At 34.6% G+C, this 12298-nt stretch overlaps 1 protein-coding gene across 1 annotated transcript; it reads left to right on the top strand.

Moving 5' to 3' along the window:
* Nucleotides 1-6514: 6514 nt before the first annotated feature.
* On the top strand, nt 6515-7468 carry Or6p1 (olfactory receptor family 6 subfamily P member 1). Its single transcript, XM_020153774.2, has one exon. It carries the CDS (start codon nt 6515-6517, stop codon nt 7466-7468), a length of 954 nt encoding a protein of 317 aa, XP_020009363.2.
* Nucleotides 7469-12298: the final 4830 nt, after the last annotated feature.

Here is a 12298-nt window from a genome sequence, read left to right on the forward strand (position 1 = left end):
TATGTTGCAAATGACAGGATTTCATTCTTTTGTGTAGCTGATGATATGACATTGTACATACATTCTGTATTTTTTTTTCATTCATCCTTTGATGGACATCTATGCTGATTTCATGTTTTGGCTATTGTGAATAGTACTACAAAAACATGGTGTGCAGGTGTCTCTTTTATATGCTGATTTCATTTCCCTTGGATATATACTCAGAAGTGGAATAGCTGGAAAATATGGTAGTTCTATTTTTAGTGTTTTGAGGAACCTCATACTGTTCTCCATAGCTTTTGAACTCCCATTATCAGTTACAAGTGTTTTCTTTTCTCTACATCCTTGCCAACATTTGTAATTTTGGGTTTTTTTTAGATAATAACCATTTGGGCTGGGTTCAGATTATATCTAATTATGGTTTCCATTGCATTTCATAAGGAATATTTTAAGTGAGAATGTGATAAAAAAATATTGGCAAACAGTAAAGCTGTCGGACAGGGCAGGACATTGTGTATGGGGAGAGGAAATCCAGAAAGCAAATGGTAAAAGAGGGAGGAACAAATCTTGTTATGTTTAAAGGATAACAATCCTCCTCTTGTCCTAAAGTCAAGCCAAAAACCATATCTACCATTCCCCTATCTATACTGGCCAAATTCAAATGAGATTTAATATTCTGATTGGTGGGCATTGAATCTCATACATTGAGAAGCCAAATAAATGACTTTCACTTTTACATAAATGAGTCCATGGACATCTCCTTATTTTCATTTTAATGAGGGGATGTATAGAAGAGAAGTTAAGCTTGCTTCTATATCTCTATTGCCAGATTATTTGTGGTTATCCCAGATCTATAATTTCCTAGATATCTGAACTATGAAAAACCCACCCATCTTTCTCTGTCAATTTTAAGTAGAGATACAGGTACTCAAACTCATTGCACTATTGCTAGGATTAAGTCATCATATACAAAATACCTATTTAGTGCAAAGCAATGTACTTTATTATTTATTATGCCTTCTTTATATGCCATGTGGACATAGACTAAGACAGTAATCATAATAACTCCACTAGTCCTCAATTGTTGATTCACAAAATTCTTTGCTAGAGTGTTGACATTCTTCCATTTGTAATGAACATTACAAATGGTCATTTGACCAAATTCTTCTTTTGACCAATGAAGAATTGAAGGAAAACAAATCCAAACAAAGCAAACTTAGCTTTCTGGAAATGTATGTCTCTGTAGAGGACTTTGCTCAGCATGTCTCTGGATGAAGGTTGTGTTTATCCCAGATCCACAATTTCCTACATGTTTGATTTGTAAAACCCCACCCATCTTTCTGTGTCAATTATAAGTAGAAGTAAAGGTGCCCAAAGTCATTGTGCTGGTGGATGCCCAGCAATGTACTATTAAGAAACATCCAGGATATCAGGGTTAGATAGGGATGCAGGCAATTTTCCTTGTGGAAATAGATAATTTTGGTGGTCCAAGTGATGTTTACATAGTTTCAGGCCAGTAAATCTATGGAATTACCAATGTATTTTAAAATAACATATTGTTTCATTCTCTGAGAAAATTATCCTCAATTAAATTGTTTCTTTGATTATCACATAGTCTAATGATGTAGGAATAACAGACATCACTACTACCAGTAGCAACAACACTATTTGAAAGATAGTAAAACATGAATGGCCTTCTATTCTTGATATAGAGAAGAAACATTAAATTCCCAAGCTCCAAAGTTATTACTTTATTTAACACATTTGATAAATACATATTGGTTGTAGATCATACACAAAGCACTGATTTTAAGTAGGGCAGAGACAGGAATGAGAATCTCTTTTTTTTAAATGAGAATCAAATATGAATTTATTTGAATTTTGTGGAAATGTAATCAAAATCACATTTAATAAAAATGTACAGACAATTTAGTTGTTTTGATTTATTTGTTGATTATTAGAACAGCAAAATATTTTAACAAAATTTTTGCATCATTTTGTCATATATAAACAGGAACCAATGATATCTGAACATAATCTAATTCTTGTATTATCAGAAGTTAAAAATTACAAGCATTCTGAGAGTTAAATACTAGTTGAAATTGTATTTAAGTAAAAGATATCTCAATCCACACTAAGAAAATTGATAACATACTTTTAGGAATGAGAATTTCTTGAGGAGGAAAATTCCATGTGAATACCTACTTACCCCATATGTGTGTTAGAAGTCACAGTAGTAGATGTGAGGAACCCAGTAGAAAGTCTGCCCGGACATACTGATGTTTATTCATGAACAGAAGAACCTAGAAAACAGCAGCACCTGGAGGAACTCTAAGTTGACTGGAAGTTTAAATAAGAGTGATGGACAAGTAGGAATAAGGGGAGTTGACTATGAAAGGGAGCACCCAAAGGCAAGTAAGCTATGAATTGTACAATACTATCAATACCCATTAGTCCTGAGAAGACCTATGCAAAAAGAGCTTTTTTTGATTTGGAGAGGAAATGAAGTGAGACAAGTCCTAAAGATCCTCCCCATTAATTTGGAACTTAAGTTTCCAACTAAATAAAGTGATTTTAAAGAGATTATTATTGTCAATGTTAAAATTTCAGGCTCATCTGTCCTGAGTTTCCCTAATAGTAGAATGTCATCCTGATATCATGAAAATCTTGAATGGCAAATAGGGGGACAGTGGTTTCCATACTAATAAGGGAGAAAAGACAAAGCCCAAAAGTTAGAGCAAATAGGGAAAAAAATCAATAAAACATGAAGTACTACTATACTCAGAGCTGTAAGATGGAAATGAATATTGTGATTCACAAATAGTTCATATAGGTGAGCCTCCTCCAAAAGGAGAAGCAGGGTGTAGAAAAAGGGAGAAACAATATCTGACAGAAGTTAAGAGTCAGAGTTGCCTTGGCTAGAGAAGAAAGTCTTTGGCAATAGCAAGTCAGTATGAATAGCAAATAGGATTCTGTGTTCAACAACTGGCCTGAAAATTCACGAAGATGACGTAAAGTATTACTGAAGAGTGGACACGAATTAGGGCTATGGGTATCTCTGGGCATAAAGAGCCCTACTTTCAGGTTTGCCTTTACATCAACAAATAATTTGAGCCATAGTGGACTACAGAGAAAGACTGGCTTCAAATGCGGAAGCCATAGAAAGGGTGTAGGAGGGTGAGTGTAGTGGAAATTTTACGTCCTCATGTATGACAATGGAAAAATGAGACTTGTTGAAACTATTCCAGGAACGGGTAGGGGGAAGAAAAAAAAGAGAATGATGGAGGGGGTGAATTCAACGATGATATATTGTAAGAACTTTTGTAAATGTTACAAGGTACCCCCAACACAATAATAATATGATAACTAAAAAAATAAATTTAAAAAATTGTGAAGCCAACCATGGGTTTCTAGGATGCTTCCCATTCTCCATACCGCTTTCCAACAGTCGCTGTCCTCTGTCTTTTAGGGTTGACTACGGGACAAGTGGGATTGCAACCAAATTTCATGTAGTGCTGCAACTGAGAAAGAATTCCAGTTTGCACTTACTTCGATTTTTTTTAAACTGACAAAACAGATATCTGGATGAAGCAGATAAAAATAAACTAGACTGAAAGTCCCTCCAATAATATTTACAGAGAACTTTCTGTTTTCTAGGCACTGCTCTGTTCACTGAAAAGAGAGGGCTGAAGACAAGTGCTTTGCAGACCTTCTGTCATTGCTCAGGATTCTTCAGCATCTGAATTCCCTTTCTTTGGCTCTTGGGAGACTCCAGACATCATTTTCAAGATTTCCCCATCCTCTGTAGTGCGAACCCCAGAGGCACTATCCTCAACACCCAGACCTCCTCTCCGAACTCTCTCAGAAAAGTGCTTGACCTATGAAGTCACTGTTTTCCAAACTGAGGTTTATGGGTATAAAATTTCTTTTCTAAGGCTCAGGCATAAACAGCTCCAAAGGAATTATTCCCTGATCTAAATTATTGCCTTATTTTCAACTGCCTTTTGAGCTCCTCTTTTAAAACTGACTTGCTGGAGAAAGTGTTCTTTTCCTTCCTACTTCCCTTTTCAAAACCATTTCTCCCTCTTTAAAAGGAAAGGCATAACTGAATCTTTCTGTGTGGAGATGCCCCCAAGTGCATATTGGTGACACTATCGATGTCAATGCTGAGAGAGTGAAGGACAGATAACTAGGTAACAATCTTTTTTCAAGGCAGCGATTCTCATTTTTTCTTTTCACACAATTGAAATAGCTAATCGAGCTGTCAACTAATAGATCAATATAAATAATTTTAACGATATATTACTGTATAATTTCTGTACATAACCAATAAAAAGTTCAAATAATTTACTGTTATTGCTATAACAAAACAACTTTCATTCCCAGAGCTATGGTACATCATTGTCACATAATTATATGAACTAGTTTTCTCAGTGTTTATATCTCCAAAATGAAAAGTAAACATGTAATTGATGCTGACATCTTTCTCATTTGTGGTAATATGCAGTCATGAAAGACCATAAGAATTGAGAAAACAGTGCAACCCACATTTTAGAAGATTGTTTCACAGTAAGTTTTAGATATTGCATCTAATATATTTTTTCAAAATTTGTCATGTACTTATATTATTTTGGTTAAATATATGCTAATTATATGTTATCTACAGGAAAATCTTTTATATAAAAGCAGTTGTAATTTAAAAAGTACAGAAACAAAAACATGAAGACAGATATAGTGAAAACCATAAAAAGATAAGCAATTATAAAAATACAATACCCATGAATTATGAGTTTAGTGAGATAAATGGTGTAAAAGGGCCCAGTTTTTAAAGACACTCATTTACATAATAATTAAACAAGTATTAATAGATATATAGCATCAACATTTATATTCTACTGTATATATAAAGAGGTGATATAGTAGTTTTATTTAAAAGGCCCATGCTCTCAATGCAGTGGAATTAGTCTCTTTAACTATTTAAATGTCTGAGCTAGTACATCAGTCTTTTAAGCTTCTTAAAGAGAAAAAATAAGTGAAGTGTTTAAGTCCAACCAAATATAGAAATACTTGATGGTATTCATTTGTGACCCTACCACAAGTCAGTTTGCAATTTCACCAGTAGCTCTCTGGAGGTCAGGTCACTGATAATATTGATAGGAGACTAGAGAGGCCAAGCAGGATGGTTAGGGAGAAGATGACTGCCTTGTTTACTTTGCAGGTTTGCCAATTTCCTGTGGTGGCTATAACAAATTACCACAATTTTGGTGGCTTAAAACAACAAAGATTTACTCTCTCACAGTCTGCAATCTAGATATCTGAAATAATGTGACTGAATTCAAGGTTCTGGGATGGCCAAGCTCTCTCTGGAACCTCTAGGGGAGAATTTATTGCTTGTCTCTTCTGGTTTCTGCTAGTTGTGGGCATTCCTTATTTTGTGACTAAATCATTCTTGACTTCAAGGCCAACATCATTTTCAAAAATATTTCTTTGGTCTTTCTTCATATTACCTTTTCCTCTATATGTCTGTTTCAAATTTCCTTTTAGCTTTCTTTTTTAAAGATTCTTGTAAGTGCTTTTTAGGATGACCTCCTTGATCCAGGATGATCTCCCCACTTGAAAATTCTTAATCACATCAGAAAAGTCTTTACAAAGTGTTTGTGACATTCACAGGTTCCAGGGATTAGAACATGTGCATCTTTTACAGAGACCTTTTCCTCTTTGAGACTGGGTCTCACTATATTGCCCAGGCTGAACCTGAACTGCTGTCCTTTTGCTTCAGGTTCCTGAGTAGCTGGGACTATAGGTGTCACCATTCAGCCTGACGTGGGCAGCCATTTTTTTTGACCTATTAATGCAACCCTGAAAATGAGATAGTTCTGACTTTGGAATGAAGAATGTACTCAAAAACACTTGTTAAATGAATGGGAAAATCATACCTTTCTGGAGCAAAGTTCCCTTATCTCTTCCATGATGAATTGTTTCTCCAGTTGTGAATGAACACTTTTCAAGCCAACTTTAGTCCTAACATGCTGTCTTACACTATAGCTCAGGAAACTCTTTGAACTAAAACTTCTCTTAGTCAATTTTCATTCAGAGATAAGATCCCAGATCCTAGCTTGCTTTCACTCCTTTTTTATTATTTCACTCATTCAACAAATATTGAGTGAAAATATATGGAGCTTATGAATTTGTAGGTGTTACTGAAAGAACAGCATATCATGGATTAAAAAAAATAAAAACCAAGAATCAAAATACCAAGGCTGGTTCTGAAATCACTTGGTAAGCACTCATCAAAAACCTACTAGAAGGTTATTAGTTATTGAGTATAACCCTGAAATCTGTAAACTTTTCTCTTGAAATGGGAGATAAAGCAGCAAAGTGAGGGGAAAATGATGTAATAGCAATTGGTAATAAACTGTACCATTGAACATCTGCAGAAGTTATAATCTGAGAGGAGATATTAGAGGTTTGATCCACCTGTCTTTCAGCCTTTTGTCTTCCTGTTACATTTTCAGGCACTCAAGTGACACGGACCATGAGAAATTTGAGTGGTGTCCATGTTGAAGAGTTTGTCTTGGTGGGTTTCCCTACCTCTCCACCCCTCCAGCTGCTCCTCTTTGTCTTCTTTTTTGCAATTTATGTGTTAACATTGTTGGAGAATGCACTCATCATTTCTACCATCTGGCTAACTCCAAGCCTTAATCGACCCATGTACTTCTTCCTTGGCCATCTCTCTTTCCTGGAGCTGTGGTACATCAATGTTACCATTCCCCGGCTCTTGGGAGCCTTTCTTACCCAGGATGGTAGAGTCTCCTATGTAGGTTGCATGACTCAACTCTACTTCTTCATTGCCTTAGCCTGCATTGAGTGTGTCTTGTTGGCAGTTATGGCTTATGACCGTTACCTGGCCATCTGTGAACCCCTCCATTATCCTAGTCTTATGTCTCGCAGTCTAGCCACTCGCCTTGCTGCTGCTTCTTGGGGCAGTGGTTTCTTCAGCTCCATGATGAAACTTCTTTTCATTTCCAGACTGTCATACTGTGGATCCAACATCATCAACCACTTCTTCTGTGATATCTCCCCACTACTCAATCTTACCTGCTCTGACAAGGAGCAGGCAGAGCTAGTTGACTTCCTTCTGGCTCTCGTAATGATTCTGTTCCCTCTAGTGGCTGTGGTTTCATCATATGCTGCCATCATTACAGCCATCCTAAGGATCCCTACTGCCCAGGGACGCCACAAAGCCTTTTCCACCTGTACCTCCCACTTGGCAGTGGTTGTTATCTACTATTCCTCCACTCTCTTCACCTATGCACGACCTCGGGCCATGTATAGCTTCAACCACAACAAAATTATTTCTGTACTCTACACCATCATTGTACCATTCCTTAACCCAGCCATCTACTGCCTGAGAAACAAGGAGGTGAAGGATGCCTTCAGGAAAACAGTGCTTGGCAGATGCCACTATCCTAGGGATGTCCCAGACTGATGTGCAACACATCCTAGCATGAAGGAAAATAACAGTCTCAATAAGGCCTCATCCAGAATGGGCTTTCAGAGAACGTCAGTGTCATTTAGTTCCCAGTTTTTCTGACTATTATATGGAACCTCGTGATACTAATGAAAGTTTATGAATCATTGATTTAGTACAGGGATTTCCAAACTAAGATTGGGATAGCTATATATGAATCTCCTAGGAGTTTCTTAAAACTGAGATTCCCAGAAAATATGTGGAGAGTCTGACCAAATATATCTGAGCTGTGAGTCTGTCATGACTTATTTTTTAAAGCTTTCACAAACAGTTTAAGAGTTCCTCAACTAGGTCAACCCTATTAGTTTATAAGTGGTAAAATTCTAATGTGAAAAAAATGAAAGGGACTTACTGGTCTATATATCAAGACAAAATAGTGCAGCAATTTCAAAGATCCACATTGTTTAATGAAACTTCCATATGGAACTGAAAAGGTACATATTGTTCCCCAAGAATAAATTTCATGTCCTCCAATAAATATTCTTTACTATACAGATCTCATTTCTACTGAAAGTCATAACTAAGAGATTCAATGTTGGTATTCAATCATATATACAAGAAATATAACTAAATGACCTATTCACCTCTCTTCTTTGAACCTCAAAGAGGTATGAAGCTTGTTGAAATGATGGATGATGACCAGACAATAGGTAAAATGTGTTCGGAAACTTCTGTACAGAAGTTTCTTCAGTACTGTAGCCAGCTTCTACTTCAACCAGTTGGTGCCTGTGCCATATCATTCATCAAATATTTTGAAATTTGTTCTTGGGCAAAAGACTAGAAGAATAAAAATGTCCTTGTAAGAGAGAAGATTAGAGAACCAGAAATAAGATGAAGATATCTCTGTAGTGAGTAGAATGCCTTAAGTTCATAGCCTGTATCATAGATATTCTACCAAATTCCCTTGAGTTCTGGAAAATTGCTTGAATTGTTCAAAGATGTTGTTACATGCAGACTCAAGGCTCATTTACTCAAGGTCCTGCAAATTGAACAATTTTCAGTGGTTACTTAGATGTGGAATATATGAAAGAGAAAAAGGGTATGAAATTGAACAAATTTGAATAAACAGAAATTGTCAGTGTACCTTTACCTATTCTGAGCCAGTCTTGGGGAGAGAGATGATTGCTTATTAAGTAATACTATTTATTCAATGTTTTGAGTTTTCTAGCATCTAAAATAAAATAACCAAAAAAAATAGTCTAACACCAAAATAGTATGTTGGTCTACTTTTATAAAATTTCTGAATAATGTTAGAAAATTCTCTGAATATAGTTCAGTTTACATTACATTCTTTTCTCTTTTCATATAGTAATGGAAGGCATGGAGTTTATGGTTAAGTGTTCAGCGCCTAGAACAAACAAACTTCAGTTTGATCCTGGCATTAACGCTCACAAATTATATGATCATAGGTGAGGAATGCCACTTTTATGTTCTGGGTTTCTACCTTTTATAAGGAAAGTCATATCATCATATGCTTCTTGTGGCTATTAAATAAATAATGTATGTGTGAGCAAAGGGTCAACAAATTCTTTTCTCTTTCTCTGAATAAATCTGAACTATGGCCAACTTCTTAGTTATGGTCCCTTAGAAACCTAGTAAATGTCCTCTGACTGGGAGGATAATAAATGTGTTAAAATGCTCAAAGAGAAACTATCACTTCAAACACTTTTATAACTTCGTCTGTCTTTTGCAGGAAATTCTGGAAGCTATGGATGCCCATGAAATGATTACAAGAGATATTGGCTCTTACTGGGTTTGAAAGTTCCAAGTCAAAGTGGACTCTGCACTCCCTTGTATAAATCATGCCCTCATAGTTCTATGATTTCAAATGACAGAGTCTTGCCCATTGACTGCTTTCAGGTCTTCTTCCCAAAAGAAAAATTTCCAATGTTGTCCCACTGAGATGTATGTTTCCCATCATACATTTCTCTAAGTCACTTTGATACTAAACATAGGTTTGATAGTATGAGATTGATTGTTCGGTGGAACCTAGAAAGATCTTCTGTGATATAATACAGTTAGCTCATGGTAAGCATTCAATAAAAGATATTAATCACCATCATTATCATTATTTTGTTATCATCAATATCATTATATACTTTTTTAGTAAGAATACCTGTCTTAACCATGTGTAGAATTCACTCTGAAATTAAGATTGGAGAATTGGCTTAATCAGTTTAGGTTTAATTTTTAAATTGTATTGATTTAATTTTTGTCTTGCATTCTTTTAGAATTTTTCAAATGAATTTTAGTTTAGGATTTCAACTTTGGTTTTACCAAGTGAAATATGCTTTCCTAAGTTTTCAGAGAAAAATCATGATGCTTTCAAACTCATGTTTTGTCATTCTACCAGATGTTATATTTACTGCCTCTTTAAAGTTATAATTCACAAGGATATCCAGAGAAAGACAGGTTATTTCTTTGAGACAATATGCTTGCAATTCCAGTAGCTAATCCAGAGTTTGTCTTATTTTATATTATTTTAATGCACTTTGTCTTACTTTTATTTTATATTATTTCATTTTGTTTTGGTATGGTTTTGAATGTGTTCTCAGTATATTCTACTTTTGTCCAGATCATGATAAGAGTCAGAGAACAGGAAAGCAGTATATAATTAAGGTAATTGTGGTTTTTAAAAGCAAAATCAATGTCTTTTAAAATAGTAGCATTGTTCATCACAAATGATGAAGAATATACTTGCATTTAAAAATAAAAAACAACTTTCCATGCTCAGTGGTTCCTTCCTGTAATTCTAGCACTCCTGAGGAAGAGAAAGGAGGATCTGAAGTTACAGATCAACCTGGCCTACACAGTGAGATCCTGGCTCAAACATTCCCTTCCCCCCAAAAAGAAAAAAAAATCATAAATTACGTGATTTTTATTCAGAAGACATTTTATAAAATGCATAGACATGGTTATCTGACTAAAGATTTTTATGATTTATGAGAGAAATAAATAATATATAATTTTCAAAAAGAATTATAAAATAGCACAAAAGAAAAAATGAGTTACTCCAGTAAATTTTAACTTACTCAGTAAAAAAATTGCTTTAATTTTTTTCTCACCAATATGAGTACATATTCATCCAGAATATTTCCCCAGAGCCAGACATTTTACAGTACATAAGCACTGTCCTTTACTTACTCAATTCAAAAATGTAATATGCCTATTGTTTTCAATTTAACCCTTAATTAATTTTTGCTTTCTTTTGTGGTAGAAAACAATAAAGAATAAACAGAGTTCTTTTTCACTTTAAGTACCCACAAATTCCAGCTATAATTTTGTACCAAAGGAAGAGTTTTGAGTATAAAAAGTTGTGCCCAAAAAATGACCATGTTTTGTTGGTACTAGTTCTCAATCTACCATAGTGGATAAGAAGACTTTTTAAAAACTTGAAATAGTAATTGTAGCTCTGTCCAAAAATCTCCCCATAATAGTATATTAATCAACCATGTTTTGCTATTCCTATCTCTCTCTATAGTGAAGTTACACCATTTAAAATATAAGTAAAGTAAGGTTCTGTTCATTCCTTCTTTAAATAGATATTTTAGATTCATTCTATGTATTAGAAAAAATGAATTGGTAAAAGCTCTGCCCCCTTCAGCACCCTTAGTCCAGATATTTTAAAATGATTTATTTAAAGAGACTCAATCTTCAACATCAACCAAATTTTATAAATGAAATAAACAGAACCTCATTTAAGAAGTAGCCTCTAAAATCAGGATTAGACAAGGGTATCCACTTTCATCAATCTTACTTCAGTGTTTGAAATCTTAGTGAAAGCAATAAAGCAAGAGAAAGAAATAAAAGGGATATAAATAAGAAAGGGGGAAGTCAAATATCCCTAATTGCAGATGATGTGATCATACATATAAAAGGCCCTAAGACTCCACCAAAAGACACTTAGATGTGATTAACACTGTCAGCAAAGTAGTAGGACAAAAAAATCAATACTAAAAAATAATTACCTTTTCCATACTACAATAATGAAGTTGCTGAAAAAGAATTCAATAATCCCATTCACAATATCCACAAACAAAATAAACTTACTTGAAGATATTAAAGACCTCTACAATGAAAACTATAAATCAATGAAGAAATTGTAGGAGACACTAGAAGACGGAAAGACCTCTTATGTTCATGGATCAGCAGAATAAATATTGTTAAAATAGCCATACAGCAAAGAGTAATATAGAAATTCAATGCAATTCCCATCAAAATTTCAATGGCATTCTTCACAGAAAGATTAAAAAATCATAAAATTCATATGAAAACAAAAAGGACCCCAATCCTGAGCAAAAAGAGCAATGCTGAAGTTATCACAATTTCTGCCTTCAAACTATAGTATAGAGTCATAACAGCAAAAACAGCATGATATTGGCACAAAAACAGACAGGTAGGTCAATGAGAATCAATTTGTTTTCATCACAGAGCAAGACAAGGAGCAATGAAAACCCATGTTTTTCTTACTTGAAAACCGTGTCCTCATGATTGCCATGAAAACCAGGTTTTCATGATTTTTAATTGCTGTATCATAATTTCTTTCTCTAAATTGGGAGTCTGTATTAAGCCTATATGGTATGGATATTCCATTTAATGATATTTAATGGTGTCTTAAAGGCAGAGAAAGTATCTGGAAGTGTTCTAGAAGATGCTCAAAGGTAACAAAAGTATTACAGTAAACCTACATGAAAGGACTTGTGGAAGACACCAAATAAATATTTATTGAATGAATGCTCAGTCGCCTACAGATTAGTAGCATGAAACAGCAACAAAAAACCAATAATG

The sequence above is a fragment of the Castor canadensis genome, chromosome 11, assembly GCF_047511655.1.
Source record: "Castor canadensis chromosome 11, mCasCan1.hap1v2, whole genome shotgun sequence".
Classification (NCBI taxonomy): domain Eukaryota; kingdom Metazoa; phylum Chordata; class Mammalia; order Rodentia; family Castoridae; genus Castor; species Castor canadensis.